The following is a 21,890-nucleotide window of genomic DNA, read 5'->3' on the forward strand; positions in this document are numbered from 1 at the left end:
TTTTTTTTACATACAACAGATGGTAAGTGAAGTCATATTGAACACTTGATGCAGACATGTTGTGACTGATCTCCGTTTCAAAACACCTGAAAAAGCAGGATTTTTTTGCATCTGTCTGAAGTCTTTAGAGATTTAATAAAGCAAACCAAAAATAACACATTAAATATAATGCATTTAATCTTTTTTTTTTTTTTTCAAATTATTCAATAACAATTGAGTTGTGCTTTTGTATTTACATTTTAAAATATCATCTAGTTAATAAGAACTCTTAAAAATACTCTGTAGTATATCTGCATAGTAAAGCTTGAATTATTAACATAACTGAAAAAACAAAGATTCATTTAATTGGTCAGATGAGAGAAAATACAAAATGAACTCATTTAATTAAAAATCTTCATTAAAAGCATAATCTAAATTCAATATTCAGGAAAAAAAAGATTGCAAATGTCCTTTAATATACACTTGCTAACGTGCTTTTGGAGTGAGACTGAAATGAATCATAAAAGGGTAGTCTGGCTCTGTGTAGTGATTGGCTAAACCACTCCTGTGAAATGATCTGTCCGCTGCTGGTGAGCTGTCATTGGCTGTTCATGAGATTCGTGGGGTGGTCTAAAAAAGAGAGACCAGGGTAATCATGTTTACTTGAAAACAACATTTGCAAAATAATCCATTTTATTTTAACCCCTCTGAACTCTCCTCCTTAAATCCCATTACCTGCTTCTTTTTTTCTGCCAAACTCTTATAAACTTTGTTGTTTGTCTACCCTTCTAACCAAAACCACTGCATTCTTCAGCCCTGTATTTCTTTATCAGTAAATGTGTGATTCTCACCACAGACAAGTGTCCATTCTTGGTCTTGACAACTCGCAGGTCCGAACCACTGGTGAAATCTATCACTCCCTCCTTTCCCCTCGCTATGGCAAACCTGATACTGGAGAGTAAAGCTTCATCAGATTGAAAACTGTAAACATGCATATACTGTACATATACTCGCTGTAAACTAAACTAAAATTAAATACAAATACAATGACAACACAAAGATAAAAATATACACACTTCTGTTCAAACGTTTGTGGCTGGTACGATTTTTTCCAGTGTTTTTGAGAAGCCTCTTATGATCCCCAAGGCTGCATTTATTTGTTCAAAGACACAGTAATGTAACTTTGATCCTATGATGGAAAAGCCACTACTACAGTCTCAGTGTCACATGATCCTTCAGAAGTCATTCTAATATGATGATTTAGTGCCCAAAAACATTCATTATTATTATAAATGTTGAGAACAGTTGTGCTACTTAATATTTGTGTGGAAACCATTATTTTATTTTTAGGATTCTATGATTAATAGAAAGTAAAAAGTATTTATTTTATATAAAAATCCTTTGTAACATTATAAATTCTTTACTGTCACTTCTCATCAATTTAATGTATCCTTGCTGTATTAAGTATTAATTTTTTTATTTAAAAAAGAAAAAAAGAAAATCTAACTAACCCCAAACTTTTGAATGGTAGTGTATAAAAAAATTAGCACAAGACTTGGTGATGTAGACAGAATTTTGCTATTCAAGGGATCCTGGATTGAAAACCCACAAAGTATGCAACTTTCAACACATCAAGAAAATGTCAGATCGTCAGAGAAATGAAGTAAGATGTATGCAGGGACGGTGCTCATGCTTTTCTAGAGAACATCACCACCACTCCCAAACACTATTACAGGTCTATTACTGGATTTGCCTCTGTACGCGCACACACACACACACACACACGCACACACACACACACACACACACGCACGCAAACACACACACCTGTCCTGGTCTATTAAGGGATTTACCATTCTGCACGCACACATACACACACACCTGTCCTGGCTGATGTTGACATTGTGTATCTTGTCTGCCATGATGGCCAGCTTGGTGACAGCCTCAATCACATGATCGCATTGCAGCACTAGGTCACCCTAAAGGTCAGAAGGTCAAAGTGAAACAACTGCACAACCAATACAATCACAAATCATAACAGTCTTCTCTCACCTTCTGCTTACTGTCAGTGGAGGGAATATGCAAAACAAAGAATCCGTCACTGAGGGAACTAAGAGAGATACCTACAAAAAGAAACAAACCAAGATTGTATAGTATTGTGTGAAGTGTTACCCAGAAAGAGATTAATGGAGCACTGGTTGTGTGTCACTGATGAGAATTTATGGGTTGAGTACTAGGGAAGAGTATGATTACCCAAGAATTAGATACAGTGAAAAACAGGAGTATGAAACTTTAATAAGCTTGGTTGTAGTACAGTATTGTTAGGCAACAATGGAGAGAGCTTTATTACAGTAACATTACCCAGCAATGTGCCGTAGTCGATACGTTGTTTGATTTTTGCTTCCTGGACCAGCACAGCAGATGAAGTGGTCAACAGCAGCTGACGCATACGAGCGCGGAAACCATGGCGATCGTACTTAGTGACCGCTACACCATACTGAAAAATAAAAGAATATACAATCAGATTCGCAACCCCTCTAATATTAGCAGAAAAATGATAAATACTGGCCATTGTTTTGTGGTAAGGTGGATCTGCAGGAGCCATTTATACTTTTTATTTTATTTTATTTTATTTTTTTGTCCATTTTCTCTAAGGTTTTTTTTTTCTGGAGTCTGTGTGCGCCCTCTACAGGAGAAACAACAGGATGAAGCCACAGGTGTTGAGATGGCTTGTTCTGCTGGAAGCATGTGATCTTTAGACCTTTTTTCATTTACAGTTCAGAATGTCGTTGCAGTTTATATTGTAGGTTGCATCAGTTTATTTCAAATACTGTAACATTCAAAATGAATAAACAAACTTCAACTTAACCTCATTCATTGTGGACTTTAATGAACACTACAATGGAACCTTGTTACCAAACAAAGTAGCATTAAAAACTACCCAGTGGGCCCTAGAAGTGACTAAGGACTTCACTATGTTTTTAATGGTCACTGCATAGTACATTTCGATGGAATACACACAAACATTCAGCTTTATTTTCACACAAATGTATAAAAACAAATTTACCTTCACCTTGTTGTCATTCCCAAGAGTTTGCAGCACTTTGAGATTGATCTCTTCAGCTTCTGTGGTAATAAAAATGTGTCAGTTTCTGTATTTGTGTATGTATTTGTGTTTTTCAGCAAAGACATTTTTCATGTGTGTGTGTGAATATTACCTAGCCTGGTGGCTACAAAGAGTTTGGGAACACTTCGAGGGTAGCAGTCCTTCTGGCCCCTAAAGATCGCACTGGCTACAACCTTCTGTTCCAACTGCAGACAGTATGAAATTAGTTATGTTTATCCATGTATGTGTGTGTGTGTGTTTGCTCTTGTATGAATGCAGTACCTGCTTCTTCCACTCTGGCTGGATTCTCCTGCAGTAGTCATTGACCAGGTTGCGAATGCACATCCTGTGAAGGTGCTCAGATGCCTGTGGAGGAAAACAAAGTTGTACATACACTACCATTCAAAATTTTGGGGGCTTTTTGGGGGGATTTTTAAAAATGTTTTTGAAAGAAGTGTTTTATACAATCTGTTATATAATTATAATATAAAATAACTGTTTGTATTCTAATATATTTTAAAATGTCATTTATTCCTGTGATGGCAAAGCTGAATTTTCAGCAGCCATTACTCCAGTCTTCAGTGTCACATGATCCTTCAGAAATCATTCTAATATCCTGATTTGGTGCGCAAGAAACATCTCATTATTATCAATGTTGAAAAAATTATGTTTTTTTGTTTGTTTTATGTTTAGTTCAAATACATATATTTAACGCATCCTTGCTGAATAGTAAAAGGATTCATTTTGAACATTAGTGTAACCACAACTACATCCTCAAAACACTGATTTGTTCAATCTCCAGTTGGTCTGACCAAACAGAGATCAGTGGTTCAATTTAGTAACATACCTTATCATATATTATTATCATACCTCAGTGAGTGAGGGCGGTGGTCTTGGCCAGCTCTTGTCAAGCACACTTTTTGGCAGATTTCGTTTCACTTTCATCAAGAAGGAGAATCTCACATGGTCCAAGAAGTACGCATTGTCAGGGCAACGAGGCTCATTGCGCAGGATGAAGCCTTTGATGAACCTGTGGAATTAAGCAAGGACAAAATCAATGATTAAGGAAGGACGAAATCAATGACACAACCAATGTAACTCATTCACCTACATGATACAAATACTCTCATACTTGCGTATAGTGTCAGCTGCTTGTCTACGATGCATGGCTTTCCTTCGCCCTTTGACTCCTCTCCACCATGACTGGATAACAATTACTGCAAGATGAAAGAGACAAGCAGACTGGCTGTTGCCTTCCTTCGCTATGCCTGTCTGTCTGTGTTTAGGCTATTGTCAAGGTTACCTGCATGTCGGATCTGGTGGTACTTGGCTCGCTCCCTGTAGCCCCGCCAAGATGTCTGCAGAGTGACAGCTTAAAAACAATCCAATACTGTAAATGTATTAATTATATCATAATAACACTCAGCAAAGGAAATTTTTCGGCAAAAGCAAATGATCTCAACTTTACAAGTAAGTGATTGCAGTGAAGGAACATTATCATCATCATCATCACAGTTTTACCGATGGTTTGTTTCTTGGCCTCAAGTGCATCCTCAGTCACAAACAGAGTCCTTGGGAAGCGGATAAAGATTTTGCACCTAAACAGAAAACAAACCAAGATACATTTTTTAAATTCAATCATTATCATCCCAGCTCTTCCACTGCTGTCCCAGAGCCAGAAAAAAAGGATCTCCTGACCCCTTTTGATTTTTGTCACTATTTTCAGGGACAAAAATTACAGATGCATTAAATTGATCAAAAATGAGGTATCGTGATGTTATAAAATATCTCTATTTCAAATTAATGCTGCTCTTTTGAATTTTCTATTCATCAAGGAATAATGAAAAAATGTATCACTGTTTCCACAAAAATATTAAGCAGCACAAATGTTTTCAACATTGATAATAATAAGACTTGTTTCTTGAGCATCAGTCAGCATATTAAAATGATTTCTGAAGGATCATGTGAAGACTGGATCATGGCTGCTGAAAATTTAGCTTTACAACCACAAGAATAAATTACATTTTAAAATAGAAAATAGTTATTTTAAATTGTCATAATATTTTACAATATTACTGTTTTTTAAAGTTCATCCTTAGTGAGCATAAGAGACTTCCCTCAAAAACATTAAAAATCTTTTATCTTTTAACCCCTCACCTGCCCAGTTTGTATTCTTCAGGTTTGTAGTTGAGGTGTTTGACCAGAGTGGCGACCCCCTCTGGGAGTTTCCCACGCCAGTTTGGCCAGGTGTCTGGACACAGAGACTTATACCTGTGCAAGAAACAAAACACAAAACAAAGTAAAGAAACATGGCCCTCTGTTAGCAGAAACACTGGTTGCATGAAAAATCAATGCGTCTGAGAGACCGACCTCTCTAAGAACACCTCATAGTTCCGTCTGTATGCAAATCCAGCTCTCCTTACTCTCAGATTCTCCATCAAACCCAAATACTTCACCTGATGCCTGACCAAAACCTCATCAAATCTACCTGAAAAAGCAGAGGAAGAGGAAGGAGGGAGAACAGCACGCTCAATGTCAGTAACATCAAAACAGGGAAATACAAGCACATTAGTTGGTGTGTGCAATTTATTGGTCTATCAATACAACACACATATGCTTTTACCAGGCTGTTTAGCGTCATTGGGTTTTATGCAGCGGACATACGATGGTTCCTTAGACATCAGAATCTCCATCAGTTTAGCTAAACTGAGCTTGAACTGTGTGGCAGCCTGAGCAGAGACAACAAGACTTCATTTCTTTTTATGTTTATGTACAGTATGTGTCTGTATGTGTTTGTTCATCTAACCGTCTCTGGTCTTCTCTGGTCCATCAACTCATCTGCATGGAAACACTGACTGACAATGTGATTCCCCGACTGACACAGCACCTGCAATGAGATACAGTGGGTTTAGAAACATATATTTTTCAGCCATACCATCTTGCTCACATTGTAGTAAACACACTGTACCTCCTTCAGGTGTCTGTACAGCAGATCATTATTTTTGTCCAGAAACCCTGAAAATAGAGGGATAAAAACTACAATCACAGCACCAAAAAAATTAACTATGGTGGACAGATGGATGAAGGGATGTTCTCTCCTCACCACTGACGTTGTAGTTAACCTCTCCAGCATAATGAACAAGTCTAAATTCCTCTCTCCCAATTGCCTTGCGGATCTTCCCGTTGGCCATTTTATGACTGGAACATAAAATGGACAAATCAGATACCAGACAAAATCCCAGTAATATCTTAGACATCAGTCATGCTGCTTCAACAATGGAGACACAGAGAGTATGCCAGTGGTCCTACGTGACAAAATGGGCATGGCCACCCAGTGTGTCCTCCAACTTCTCCAGGAAGGTGATGTCACTGGCATCTCCTCGTCTTAAGCACTCCTCATCCTGATTACAATAAATTAGATTAGTTGATTTCAGTTCAATTTGGATGAACATACAATCCTCATATTTAGAAGAACACACAGACAGACCAGAACGGCAATGATGCCTTTATGTTTCTCCTCCACCAGGTCACAGATGATTTTGTTGTTGAAATATTTCACTCTCTCCCACTGGCCAAAACACAAGGAATGCAATTTTTACACAAATACAACAAAAATGAAAGAAAGAAATGTGAGCAGTCTGTCTACACACCAAGGCTGCATTTATTTGAGCCGGAAAACAACAACAGCAAACACAGTAATATTGTGAAATATTATTACAATTTAGGTTTTCTCTTTCAATATATATTAACATGTCATTTATTCCTGTTATGCAAAGCTGAATTTTCAGCATCATTACTCCAGTCTTCAGTGGCACATGATCCTTCAGAAATCATTTTAATATCCTGATATGGTGCTCAAGAAACATTTATAAGTATTATCAATGTTGAAAATGTGTCTTTTTTATATACAAAAATACCGGTAAGTCTAATACAAGTACATAAGTCTAAACAGAGGGTTTTGCTGTTCATAATAGAGGGCTCTCCTCAGCACTTAATTTAAGGGATAGTTCACCCAATGATGACAGAATTTTACTTTTTTGGGTGAACTATTCCTTTAAATAATAAAAGTTAGTTATTAATGGAAATGTTTTAGAAATGTATTAATGGAAATATTTTCAACGTAGGTGAACTCATGCACTGATTTTTGTCTTATTTTTCTCCCACACACTCACCACGATCCCCTCCGCCTCATACTCCTCCTGTTCACTTTTCAGTGTGAGCTCAATAAACAGCTGCTGCAGTTTTTCATTGCAGTAATTAATGCAGAACTGCTCAAAACTATAGACAGAAAAAAGAAAGAGATGAATGCCCTTATTAATTATTCCTTACTTCCATTCTCGTATCTTATGAGTGTAATAATAATACTAATATGTAATTTTATTTTCATATTTTCTTTAATGTCATGTTTTTTAATGATGCAAATAAACTATTTCTATTTTACTATTTCTTTAGCTAAGTTTCGACAGTCAAAGAGCGAGAGAGTGAGTCAAACGCACCTGTTGTGTTGAAAGACCTCAAATCCATATATGTCCAGCAAACCAATAATTGAAGAACATTTACTGGAGTAGTAGACCTCATCCTGTAAAAACACAAAAATATGATCATCTTTATAATCACTCCATTAGAGGGCACATCAGAACCGAAAAAAGCACACTAAGCTCCAGTTCATACATGCGTGATGACATTCAGACAAATAAGCCCACTTAAGTAAAGCAGGGGCACAGTCCTCATCGACAGAAAGTAGAAACACACCTTAAAGGCCAATGATCGGTTTAACTTCTGGACAAGCCAGGTAAAGGCACGACCATATATGGCTTTGGCCAAAGAGTCCCGAGCAGAGAGAGCCTGTTCTAAACTCAAGGGACTGATCATCTGAAATCAAACACACACACACACAAATAACTGTTTGTTCATCTACTAAAAGACAGAATGCATGAGAATATAAGCAAAGATCAAGTGTGTTGAAATCTGAAAGCAAGACAGAACAGACAGAGAGATATTGTGATATTACCTCCTCCCCTTTGGCAACAATTTTCTTGTGAGTAAGAGCTTCTTGCAGGACTGACCCGTCCACACCCAGCAGCTGTTGACAGAAAAAAATAAGGCACATTCTCTGCATCTATGTATGTGTGCAGGACATCAGGTGGACAATTGTAACACTAAACAACAGTGTGATCATTTCAGCTTTTTCAAACAAACAAAACACTTTCAACAAAAAGACTTAGGGATATAAAAAATTTTTTTTGGATTTGTAATGTTGCCTTTGAATTCAAACTAATATCTATTTTAGGTATTCAGACAGGTTTCAGACAGATGCTGTCACTCTAGCTGGTACATGCCATACGAGATTTCATCATGTCTGTAAGATCAGGAGCAATTGTAACACTAGTTATTAAGTTCAACTTGTATGAATGAATGGAGAAATTGGATCTTTAAAATGTGTGATGACCATTATTTCATTAAAGTATCTAGTTTCATATTATTTTAGAAAAAGGTTAAACTTATACAAAATAATTACATTATTTTAATTATAATATAATATTTAATTGTAATTATAATCCAATCTTTATGTTCATTCTATTAACTGTAAAGAAGTTTTGCCACAAATAAGTATTTCTTTTACAAAAATATGGTAGGTAGATTTGCAGGAGTCTGTGACTTATAATGGAAAAAAATATTTCAATTGCCGAGGTCTCCCCTGTTTAACCTGACATCTTTATCTGAAATGGAGATATAAATCACTTTTAATTAAGCTTTGAAAAGTGTACATCTTAAAACAGAGAACAGCCTCAGGACACTCTGCTCTTCACAAAATAGCACACAACAAACCTGAGACAAGTGACTCTAATGAGACAGGTATCTAATTCCCCAGAAACAGGTATAAAGTTCAGACACATACTAACATATCACTTGAGACAGGACATTAACTCACTTACAGCATGAGTGCTCAGCTCACCTGGGACAGATATTGCAGTTGGGGTCCAGTGGTTATGTGTGTCTCTCCCTCCTCATCTTCACCGAACTGTATGTTACCCAGATGTAAAACACTGGCCACAATCTCCATCAGCTCCTAAAGAGGAGAGGGACTTTGTAAGTGTGTTTCCTGACTGTGACAGACAATCTTGAATGTCCAAAGGGTTTGGGTGTGCACACCTGTATCTCCTCCTCATTAAAGCCAATGATGGTGAGAGCGTTTCTCACAACTTTCCAACCATTCTTATCATTGATAGAGCTCACCCGTGGACAGTTACCCTGACAGAGAGAGAGTATGTTACATACAAACACATACACACACCACTAACACGCAAACAATAGCCATGGCCTGATAATGGTAGACAAATCTGCTCTCTTTCACGGACACATATAGTCACAATGAACATAAACACCTTAACCAGGTAATGATAATGTTGTGGGTTGGTTTTCTCCAAACCGAGTCTCTTCAAAAGAGGTTCTTCTCCACCCTCCAGCAGCTGATAGAAGATGTGGAAGTTTCTCTCACCATGGTTCTGATGGGCCACACGGGATTTCTCTAACAGGTAGTTTAGGATGTGACCTCCAATTGGAGCTCCCTGAACAAGACAGAATCAGAAAGAATTGTTTATAATGGTGCACAAAATTTGAGGCTTTGTGTATAAGCCTATGACAATAATCTCACAATGGCCAAATATTTTCTGAAATATGAAATATATCAGTCTTTTGCTAAGGTGAACAGCTGAAATGTAGACCAGTAAATTTGGGCTGGATTTAAGCAAAGGTTTGTGGTCTTAAACTAAGAAGTGTGTTCCATTTACCTTATAGTCAAACTGAATGTCCATGTATTTCCCAAAACGACTCGAATTGTCATTCCGGAGAGTTTTAGCATTCCCAAAAGCCTGTTGTGACAGAGTGATAGTGACATTTAGCAAGCTGTGTACAGAGGACCCTTGCAGTGTTTGTGTGTGCTCACCTCCAGTACTGGGTTGGACTGCAACAGTCTCTCTCTGATAGTGTGTGTGTTGTTGCGGGTGGGACAGATGTGTGTGTAGTACTGAAGTATTTTTTTGGAGGCCTCAGTCTTTCCAGCACCACTCTCTCCCGAAATCAGAATACACTGATTTCGTCTCTCAGTCCGCAGTGCACGATATGAATTATCGGCCAGGGCAAAACTGAAGTCACACAAACAGATACAGACTCACTCACATATAACAAAACCAGTTACAGTTATAGGTTTCAAAGCCATGAACGTTTCTTCATGTGTGCACACACTTAATGTGTAAAAATTGCAAAATCCTATGAAGTCCTTCAACAAGCACAGTTTTCTTTCCTGTATTTTCATATTTTCTTCCCGTTTCTACGGGAAGGATTTCAAAATTTTTTTAATGAGTACAGTATGTGGGTTTGGGTGTGTGGGTGTATGTGTGAATGGAAAGTTGCATGCATGGTCCAGTCTCCAGAATCTCCAGGAAAGTGAGTCATACTAAGAGAATTGGCTGAATGTTCTCAGGGATTCTCACGGCCATAACATGCATAAACACACACACACACACACACACACACACACTTAACACTCACATGTGAGGTGAGATCTCATAGAAATTGACTCCTCTGTGTCGCTCCATGTTCTGTTTGGAGTAAATCTCCAACTCTCTGTAAGGATTCACTGACACCAGCACTGAGCCAATATACGTCTTATGAAGACAGACAGATAAAGAGGTAGAAGGAGAGAAAGAAAGGTGGATCAAAGCAGAAAACAACATAGTTAATGTAAAGTACCATTCAAGAGTTTGGGGTCGATAAGATTTTTAAGTCTTTTTGAAAGAAGTCTCTTTTGCTCAGCAAGTGATCTAACTGATTGGACTTATGGTTTTCATAAAACTGAACATTAAAAATCATAAAAATCCCATAGACTTACATTGACGGAATGTTCAAATGAGCCAAGACTATTCAAACTCCAACTGTCAAAATTCAAACTTAAACTCCCAGAAATGCCTTGAGAATCAATCAAGCTTCCCTTCTATGTACTATTTCTGATACATTTAAACTCAATTAATCTATCTATCTATAATCTGACTATATCTATCTATCTATCTATCTTATACTATCTATCTATATGGTTCTATCATTCTATGTACTATTTCTAATCTATCTATCTATCTATCTATCTATCTGTTAGCAACATGCTAATCATGCCAGAATCATGCTTGCAACATGCTAATCATGCTGGAAACATCATAGCAACTTGCTAGCTATTAATCATGCTACTGTACTGTAGAAACATGCTAGTGACAGGCTAATCATATTAGAAACATCATAGCGACATGCTAATCATGCTAGAAACATACTAGCAACATGCTAATCATACTAGAAACATGCTAGTGACAGGCTAAACATGCTAAAAACATCCTAGCAACATGGTAAACGTTAAAAACATCCAAGCGACATGCTAATCATGCAAGAAACATGCTAACAACAGGCCAATCATGTTAAAAACATGGTAACAACATGCTAGCGACATGTTAATCATGCTAGAAAAGCGACATGCTAGTGACATGCTAATCATGCTAGCAACTTGATACAAATATGTTAACGACAAGCTAAAAACATGCTAGAAACATGGTAAAACATGTTAAAACATTCTAGCTATGTGCTAATTCATGCTTTAAACATGCTATCTATCTATCATCTGACAATATCTATCTTTCTGACAGACTGTATTGCCTTCAAAACATTCAAACTTTAAGCTTTAAAACTACTTTAAACTTCAAACTATTTCAAACTGAAAAGCGTCAAACTTTAGAAACTTTTTAAAAACTTTTTCAAACTTTCAGGCTACGCTTTTTCAACCCAACTTCAAAGTTTTTCTAGACAAACTTTTTTATCTAGTTATATTATATAGTAATATGGTGTTTGTGTATGACTTACATAAATGAGGCCCTCTCTGTACCGGCGGCGTAGGTTTTCAATGAAAGCAGCTTCGCTGTTGTAGTTCTCCAAGAGCAAGAAGTCTTGGACGCCGACCCGATCTCTTGCCGAGAGAGCGCTCTCCATCACTAACCTTACACCCCCCTCTACACCAACCTCCTATCGAGAGACAAGGTGATATAGAAAGTAAATAAACACAAAGAGAACACTGATGCAAACACTTACAACACAGCAGAGCCACAATACGTTCACTTACAACCAGGCCCACATGGAATCCGCGGCCGCAGAAATTCTGAAAAAAATTCCACCGATTTACACAGAATTGGAACCCCTGTCATTCACAAAGTTCTGCACATCCCTGCCCCTTGTGTGGTTGTTTATAAAATGCTTTGAGTAATTTGTTAACATTGTCAGAATTCTGCAGATTGCAAAAATGCAAACATAAAAGTCTGGAGATTCCCTCTGAAACTGTTAATAAGTAAATAACACAAATATACATTATATATATATATATATATATATATAATCAGAAAAAGTACAAATCAATTACAAAAGTACAAAAGACAAACAACACACATTCATGCGAGTACAAATTCACTAAGGAAGGGTGCCATGGAAATATTTGGCATTGGCTCCTGACACACAAACACAGTTGTCTGTTTTTCAGAGTTAGTGCTAGTACCTCTGCATGTGAATCCAGTGGAAAATCTGGCAAGACTTTAAGTGTTTGAGGATGTGTGTTTTTGGAGTGGGTTCAGAGAGAGAGAGAGAGAGAGAGTGTGTGTGTGTGTGTGTGTGTGTGTGAGAGAGAGAGCGAGAGAGAGACAGGAAGGTCACCTGTGGAACCTCATGCTAGAACAATAATCTGCTGGGAGTAATATTGTGTGTGAGTGGATGTTCACTTTCCTTGGCTCTGCTCCACTGTTGTTCCACAGATTCTTTTCCAATTACTTAGTGATAAGGGTCTCCTAAAATGCCTAACAAGATTTTAACAACTCACCAGATATCCCCCTCCCCACACACCTGCACTTTTAAATCTTTCCTTTTGCCATTTTTAATCCATTGTTCTCTTTGCCCTGTGTGTGTGTGTGTGTGTTTTGTGTTCTCATGTACTTTTACACAGTAGGATACAGACGTACACACACACACGAAAACAAGCTTCAGCAGATAATGATATCTGTCTCTAAAATTAATTCCTTTTCTCATTGTGCCCCTCATGTTTTCTGTGTTCCATTTGGGGTGTTTAAATTGGCCATGTTTATAAAACCAAACAAGTTTAAAACTTCAAATTCAAAAAAAGAACCCATCAACAACTCAAAAACAACTTAATAATAATGTATCCAAAGCAACTTACAGTGCATTCAGGCTATACATTTTTACCAGTATGTGTGTTCCCTGGGAATCGAACCCACGATCTTTTGCTCTGCTAACGCAATGCTCTACCGCTGAGCCACAGTTACACTTCTGTGACATTTATTTTTATGATGTAATGGACATGGAAGTGTAATCATATATTTTTTTTAAAATCATGATTTGTTTTTTATAGTTAATGTTTTGGCAAGTTACATCAGTTTCTGATCTTGAGTGTTGTTAACAAAACTTGTTTGAGCCGATTTGGCACATTGAAGATTCATTAGCTCAACTGAAGCCAAGTTTGGAATGGTTTTGACTTAAAAGCTTGTTTAGGAACTATGTGCACAGATTTTATTTTAAAGATGAGATGTGTTATCTTGCGCTCAACAAACAAAATTGCAAAAATAAAGACTGATTTCAAATGATTTCCCAAAATGTCTATGTGAGTTCCCAACTGCACCTATAAAAGCCGGTTCAAAGCCACGTTAAACTGCACTCTCAATGACCAAGCAATTAATGACCTGGCATGACATAAACTTTTGACTATGGTTCAGATTAGAGCTTGTTCTGGCAAAAAAACTGCCAAATAAGACTGGAAACTGACATATAAACTGAACAACCACACTTTGTCTTTTTTATATGTGTAGTTAAGGGGTAGGTAAATGAAACTGAAGATGTAACAATCATAGACTGACACGGAACAATGTTGTTACTCATTTCAATACAGATCCACCAGCCTCCAGGTAAGACTGATGCAGGATTGTATTGAATATGCTTGTTCAGAGATGCAAAGCTGATGGGTGGAAGTGACTATTAGAGAAATACTGAATACATCTAGGCTCGGCTTCAGCTTAGTAGGAGAGGGAGTTTTGCAAGGGCCAAGCACATGATCCAGGCCTCCCTGTGGAGTTGGGCCTGTTAACACCTAGTATTAACATCGGTCCCGGGTGATTTGATCACAATTGGTCAGCCGAGACACATTGCTGTTTACACCTGGTGTTTACATGCATTTAAAATGTGCCCCCTGTGACAACTTGTGACTGAATTTCATGAAGGGGTAGATCTCTGAATTCACTTACAACATCAGTGAATATCGCTCGGTAAATCCAACTTTCATTTTGTCAGACAAAGCTATTTTAGAGTCTGATTGATCTATTGAATGTAGAAAAAGTCAACAATATATAAAAAATTAAATAGTCAACTTTGAGGATATTTAGTATGAGCACTGATGAAATAATTTGTTTTTGGCTAAAGCATGGGGACTTATGATCTATGTAGGGTTTTTGATTATATTTTGTTGTAAAAGTCACCATTAGAGTGATTAGTCTTCACTATTATGTAAAAGTAATGCTCAGCTTAACTTAAAATGCAAGCTTACTGAGCTTCTGCAGGTTAATAAAATATTTTGGAGTTTTTATTATATTATGTTTGATGAAAGTACAAACCAACTTTAATTAAGTTTATGCAACTTTTGTTTCCATAAGCTGAGTATACTCAAAGTCCTGAAGCTGGTGGCCTCAAGTTTTTTTTTTTAGTTTTCTCAAGATCTGAATTTTTTGTATATAAATACTCTATATATACTGTATATACTGTACATACTGTATTAGACATTCACACATAACCAACATTTGAGTAGTCTGTTCTTTGCTGCTGCCAACGATATACCAGGACAGATTAGCATTTACACTACAAATATGATGTGGTCACATGCATTTTGACTACCTCCAAATATAGTTTGAGTGACTGGATCACAAAACATATTAGACCCCTTTTAAATCTGAGAAGAAATACCAGGTGTAAAAGAGCTCTCAAGTCATTGAGCTGCTTGTGTGACTCAAATAATAAGTTACTGTATGAGGATGTATTTAACAGAGAATTCTACGTTGTATTTCAAAAGCAGTAGCCTGTGGACACTATTCCTACAGCTGAGAATGTGGGTACTGTACTCCCCGAGGAAGGTGTAATACAGCTTTGCTGTATAATCTGGCACCGAGCCGTTTCTCTGGGCTTTTGTGTTTATAAGTCTCCAGCTCTTCCATATAAGGGCCGTTCTGTACTCTGCAGCCCATATGAGTGATCTCTAGCTGGACACTAAGATAGGCGGGCTGGCCTCATAGGAAAGAGATCTTGTGCAGTGTGTCACCGCAAGACATGCTATGCATAAAGGAGTGGCAAATCAACAACAAAACCTCTGTGATCACTCAAACAATCAGAAAAACATGTCTGCAACCCACCATGCACATATATACACTAAAAAAAACTAAATGGGGCATTGATTTTCACCTTTACGAAATAAAACGTCACTGTTTGAAAACTGGAATACAGGCATTCACGACACACTCACATAGACAGATGTAAAAACAAGAAGTCTTACCCTGCGGCGGCACTTCATCCTTGTCCCTCTCTTTTTCTCTCTCTCTTTCTCTTTAAGGGAATCCCTCGCTCCTGGTGTTCTTCACTAATAATCTTCAGGGTGAGTCTGACAAGTTTGTGTGTGCATCTTATCGCATGAAAGTAGTTCCTCTCGGTTCGGCATGTAACACACACCGAAATCTTCTACCCTGTCATATACTAAAGCACACACATCCATATTCACACATGCTGACGGTCCATCCTCTACACTTACATATTAAAACAGCTTTCCTCCCTCTCTCTTTCTCTCTCTCTCTCTGTCTCTAACTAAAACAAATGCATTCGTTCTGTTCTACTCTGTTGCTCTAGAAGTCCATGAAGGGAAAACACTGTTGACAGTCTCCCACACTCAAAGCCCCACCCACAGAGGATTAGTCAAAAGACCACTTTAAAAACTTCTCTCTCATTCCTGTTATCAAACTTTATGCTTTACTTTCTAAGTCAGTCCCTGTCCGACTCACCCTCTTTTTTTCCTGTCCTCAATAGATCTCTTTATTCAATAGTTTCTATTTCCACCATCTGCTATCCTACTCTTTCCCTTTGCACACAGAAGAAAAGCAGGGCTGAGTCATCCCTTTACAAAGGAAGGAAAGAGAAAAAGGGGTTGCAGGTTTAGCTCTTGCAGAATGGAACTTGTGTGAGTAAGAGGCAAATAAACAATGAGAGAGTTGGGAAAATAGTCTAACATCATCTGATTGCAGACACTACATGCGAACATGACTATAGGCTATAAAAATGGCCAAACAAATGTCACATGATTCAACCTCAGAACATTTTTTATCTTTTCTTCCTTTCGTTCTCTCCCTCTTCAGCCCCTCCCTCTCTTTCCTCATATACTCATGCACATTTGTAACAAATGATCACTGAATAGCTGTCAGATGCATAAATGTCATTTGTCAGCAAAAGCCTAACTATTTGTCTCTCTCTCTCTTTTTTGGCCTGTTTTCTCTCTCTGTCTTGAAATTACAAACAGATGAAGCACAGAAACACTGCAAACACATCTGAGCCTATCAAAAGCTAATTTTGACCAGAGTTAGACTGAACAAGCAGTGCTTCAAGATTACAACAGCACTGGGACATTTCCCTGTTTGCAGTGCGAGAAGAAGCAGAGTTGTGTGATTTTGTGTGTGTGTGTTTTTTTTGGTCTGTGTTTTCTCACTCTAGGATCACTTGGGTTTCTCTCATCAGAGTGGAGCAGGCAGAGAACAGGAAGGTTGGACACTTCAATAAAGCTTGATGCCCCTTTTGGAAATATTTTATTGCACTCTATGCACACCTACTGCCTACATATTTCCACTAAAAACTCTTTCTGACATATTTCTAATAATTGTCAATCACAACTAAATACATTACAATACAGTATAGTATATTAATTTTAATTAATTAATTGTCAATCACAACTAAATACATTACAGTACAGTATAGTATATACAGTATATTATTAACTATAGTAAATTAAAAATTTTAGTGTGTATATATATTTTGCTCAGTTTTCCCACAATTTCCATACATCATGCTGCATGGAAGTTGCAGTGGCCACTGAAGGCTAAATTTGGAAACAATTCTGCATAGAATACATTGGCAAAGGGAAGAAAAATGTGACCTAACAGGGGAAATGTTGTCTGAAATACTTAATATTAACTTTTTGGTGTATTGAACGGTTGTATTTTCTCAGATATTTAATCATTATCGCACTCTTACTGTTGTACTGTATATACTTTAGTATAAGCACAACTATGATGATTTCCAGCGGTCAAATTAAAACCTTGCTGATATTCAGTACAAGAGAAAGACTACAAGTGTAAAATACTGACCAAAAAAACAATATCAAGTTTCAGGAATTCTCACTCTATTCACATCTTGTATTTTGAAAATCATATTGGGCTGTGTTTAGCCAAACCATCCATTTGTCATACAACTGGAAACACTTGGCTTATGTAGAGGAGGCCTGCCTCTTAACCATATTTATAGGGCGAGTGGAAAACAGGAAGGAGAACGGAAGACAAGATTTTAATGAATCCAGCGTGCCACTTATAATACGGATACAGAAGGTTGTGCTCTTTCATAATCTCCTATTCAAATATAAAAGCAAAACTACTCATGGTTACCAATGAGCTGTTCATGCATATTGCCAGCTGAAGGGCTGAATAAATTATTCACAGCATCAGACATAGCAAACACATAGCAGTGATGGGCATGGTGACCATGGTAGTAGACAACAAACACACATAAACACACCCCCACACATCTAGTATATAATTAATCCGGTGATGAACACATGATAAAGACAAACTCAAACCAGCCCCCTTCAGGCTCATGCAATGCCCTTTCAAACTCACACATAAACAAACAGTTTGTGTGTGTTCTGTAAGATCACTTCAGAGCCACTGTCTGTTTTTTGCTTCAGTATGGTTTGGCATTTCCCTTCTCTACATCAACAATTGGGCCTTTCATTAAAAAGCAAACATGCACACATACGAGAACACATGTACAAACATCCTGTACTGAACACCTTTGTTGCTGCTTCACCACATCACTTATCACTCAAAAAACAGACCTCTAACACACTGACACACATAAAACACAAATATTTTCTGGCACTCATTGAAGTGAACATTACACATTTAACTGAAAGCATCTCTGAGCAGACATGGCATCTTTGTATGTTTGCTGTGCAAATCAGTTCAGAATCACTGTACAGTCTGAAACACGGACTAAACAAAACAGCTGCAAAGGTTGGGATCTGTCTTCAGTCACAAGACCACACAGAAGTAATGCTGTAATGGATTGCAAGTACAGTGAATTTGAGTCGAATTTTTCAAGGAATTTCACTTTTGTGGATGTTCCTAAAGAGACTTAATTAATTGCCAGTAAACTATTTTGTCTCCTTGCTAATTAAAGATACGTTAAAGGAATAGTTCACCTAAAATGAACATTCTGTTATTATTTACTTACCTATATTTTGAAAAATGTTTCAGCCGTTTTTGTTCAAACAATGAAAGACAGTGGGGTCCAAAATAAATAGTATGGGGGAAAAAACACTGAGACACTTTTGAGACCCACAGAAGAAATAAAGTTATACCGGTTTGGAACAACCTGAGAGTGAGTAAATGATGAAAGAATTTTCATTTTTAGATAAACAATCCCTTTAAGGTAAACAGCTAAGATGCTGGATTCTTTATCAAGCCTTTGTGCAGTTTGGAACAGCTTCAATCCCAGAGACACCTTGATGAATTCCTTCCTCTGAATAATGTAAACAGTCTAATTTATCAAATCACTATGGCAGATCATTCTTGCAAGCAGTACTCTCTAAAGCAGGAGAACAATATTATTTTTCTTCTACTTGACCCAGCATGCATGGATGAGTATTAATGCTTGTTTATAGTGATACTGTGTGCAAAGGCTCCCTGCATTAACCGTTTCATGGAGCCAATTTCACCCCATACCACTCTGTTCCAAAGTGAAATTGCTATAATTTGGGACTTGGGAATGAACACATGGCCCCTGGTAATTTCATTGGCCCTGACTGGAACAGAACAATGCAGAAATACACTGTTGCAAGAGTTGCAAAAGTGATACATTCCCTTAAACAGCACCATGCATGTTGATGGCAAAACATGCTTTCTCCGACTATAAAGAAGGACATTGATAATAATACTTCCCAGGTATGTTCTAATGCAATATTCAAGTTACATTTCAGAGTACACACATATATTTTACTTTAGTATTGTTTATGATTTTGATGAAGCTAATAGGGTTCTGCTTTTATTATTAGGCAAATAGCTGCCTGCAGGTGTCACCAACATGTCACTGAAGTGACTTGCTCAACAAACAAACTTGCTCACACTGAGAAGATGTAACAGTTGGAATTAGTCCTAGTATACATTTTGCTTGGAGTGACATACAAGATGAGAACTCCCGTTCAGAGATGCTTTCGGTGGTTACCAGGATAATAGTCATAAAATGACTAAAAAAAGTATCACACACAGTTGCGATACCTACCGTTTCCATTGTAATAATCGTCAATGCTATCTGAATTTGGGAATAAACAGCACTGAAGTTAACTGAAAAAATCATTAGACCAGCTACGATAGACAAAGAAACGAGAGAGAAGTAGACTGAAACTGAGACAAGGACACATGTGTAATGTAATCACTGAAGCTTAGTTTGGGCTGCAAACACATAATAATGCAACAGGCCAACCTTTGAAACACACTGAGATCTAAAATGACTGTTACAGACAGTTTTGTAACAGTTGTCTAGAGGTAATGAAGTACACTCCCAGAAAAACAGGAACAAAAGCTGTCACTGGGGCGGTACCCTTTCAAAAAGTACATACCATTTTTACCCCAATGGGTGCATATCAATACCTTGAAAGTACTCATTAGTACCCAAAGTGTACATATCAGTACCTAAATGGTACATATTAGCACCTTTTAAAAGGGTAACAACCTAGTGACAGCATTTGTACCTTTTTTATGAGACTGTACATCATTGCTTTAAGCAATGTAAACTGTGTATAAATTAAAATGTAAATAACTGATGAAAATGCTTTTCATATTCGGTTTATCTAAAAAAAAAAAAAGAGTGTGTGGGGGGGTGCTATAGGCGTTTCTTCGACAATGCACATGTTTGTGGACTTTTAGACAATTCTAGACAAAGCACTTAAAACACTTCACATTCTCACTAGTTCATTTTTATTTGACAACTAAAATGTTTTAACAGTGGACATGCACAAGAGATTTCTGTCACTTTTTTTCTGGTTTCCACCACAATGTCACTTTCACCACATTTCAAATTATGTATTTTTTTTTTTTGGTACAATTCTGTGGTGAAATTACATTTTATACATCTTTATAATAAAATAGCCGACTCAGGCTAAGGCTAGTGTCAAAACTAGCATTTTTTGTATCCTAAATAAATTCTCTTCACTGATGCTATACTTTGGAAAAAGAATATGTAAGTAAAATTGTTTAAGGTAGTGGAAATGAGATGCCACAACTTAGATCATACAGTCATAATGTTTGAAAAAAAAATATATAAATAATTTCTACATGACAAGTATCAAAATGGTTTATGGTTATTTCACTATAAATCTATACATGAAATCCATTTTGAGATATGAAGCAAAATAAGTTTGCAAGGCAGCTTTAATGAGGAAAAAGTGAAATCTGATTGCAACCAAATCTCTACAACATAAAAATGCCTAAAGGTGAAGAAGCACCCATACACATTACAGGAGGTGAAACGTAATAACATATCATTCTGCTTTTTGACATTTGAGTTTGTATAGTACATTATTAGGATTTTGGATGCTTTTTCTTCTTTTATGAGGACATAAAATCGTGTAATTCACACCTCAAAAAAGTTTGGGGTTGCCTTAAATTAATGCGATTCTATAGGTTTGGTGAAACATAATTGAACCTAATTAAATAAAGTTGTAATTACTGTTCACTCCTAATTACTTATACCACAAGACGTTTAGAAATAAGAGAAAGCTAACGGGCCGCATGGAGCGCGAGACACGGTTGAGACTCAAACTGACAGCCGTCTAACTACATTTTGTTAAAAGGGAGAATTCGTCGAATTCAGGGAGCATGCAAAACTAAAGTCTCTAGATGAGCTGGAAAGATTACTAGATACATTTAGGAGCCATTTGTCTTACCTGTACGTTTTCCGATCTGGTTTCAAAAGCACAACAGCCTCAGGTCCACCTAAAGGTCACGCTCGCGCTGTGCAAGTAGCACGCGCGCTTCGGTCCGCTTCGCTTCAGTGAGGCTTCACGGGCATCACATGTCATTCCTGTAGACAGGTGTAGAGAGCACAGCCCACCTGTGGCGCGAGCACATACTGACTCAATAGAAAAAAGAGGAATAAGACAAACAGAGACAATTTGTTCATAAGCAATCTAAATAGTCCATGACCACGACTAGCGTGACCGGTGGGCGGGAGCCGTTCTGGAATTCCTGTCCCGCAGATGAGCGGTTAAAACAATGGGAAAGTGCCGAGGGTCGCACACATCCCACAAAAATAATTGTTTTCTCAGATGCGTTCCCATTTTCAGTCCAGCCCCTGTGGCGCCCCAGAACATTCAAAGGACTAAAACGTTCCGTTAAAACGTAGAGGGGAATGGTCTACT

At 37.4% G+C, this 21,890-nt stretch overlaps 1 protein-coding gene across 2 annotated transcripts; it reads right to left on the bottom strand.

Annotated features, from left to right (window-relative positions):
* On the bottom strand, window positions 1-21,709 carry LOC107734145 (unconventional myosin-Ic). 2 transcript variants are annotated; one of them, XM_016546014.1, is made up of 32 exons: window positions 21,417-21,709; window positions 11,987-12,145; window positions 10,637-10,752; window positions 10,032-10,230; window positions 9,877-9,957; window positions 9,472-9,654; window positions 9,239-9,337; window positions 9,042-9,155; window positions 8,097-8,168; window positions 7,838-7,957; window positions 7,582-7,664; window positions 7,258-7,363; window positions 6,573-6,653; window positions 6,395-6,486; window positions 6,189-6,283; window positions 6,054-6,100; window positions 5,892-5,972; window positions 5,709-5,814; window positions 5,456-5,573; window positions 5,243-5,356; window positions 4,607-4,683; window positions 4,389-4,457; window positions 4,218-4,302; window positions 3,956-4,115; window positions 3,368-3,451; window positions 3,198-3,291; window positions 3,047-3,105; window positions 2,341-2,476; window positions 2,032-2,102; window positions 1,861-1,958; window positions 831-930; window positions 1-609 (listed from the first exon to the last, which is right to left on the bottom strand). In XM_016546014.1, the coding sequence occupies exons 2-32, from the start codon at window positions 12,110-12,112 to the stop codon at window positions 589-591; spliced, it is 3,087 nt and encodes a 1,028-aa protein (XP_016401500.1). In that variant the 5' UTR covers window positions 12,113-12,145; window positions 21,417-21,709; the 3' UTR covers window positions 1-588. The 2 variants fall into 2 exon arrangements, with proteins under 2 accessions (XP_016401500.1, XP_016401499.1); XM_016546013.1 differs by lacking the exon at window positions 21,417-21,709 and adding an exon at window positions 15,714-16,283.
* Window positions 21,710-21,890: the final 181 nt, after the last annotated feature.

This window comes from Sinocyclocheilus rhinocerous, unplaced genomic scaffold (genome assembly GCF_001515625.1).
Source record: "Sinocyclocheilus rhinocerous isolate Xijiao unplaced genomic scaffold, SAMN03320098_v1.1 scaffold1121, whole genome shotgun sequence".
In the NCBI taxonomy this organism is placed as follows: Eukaryota; Metazoa; Chordata; class Actinopteri; order Cypriniformes; family Cyprinidae; genus Sinocyclocheilus; species Sinocyclocheilus rhinocerous.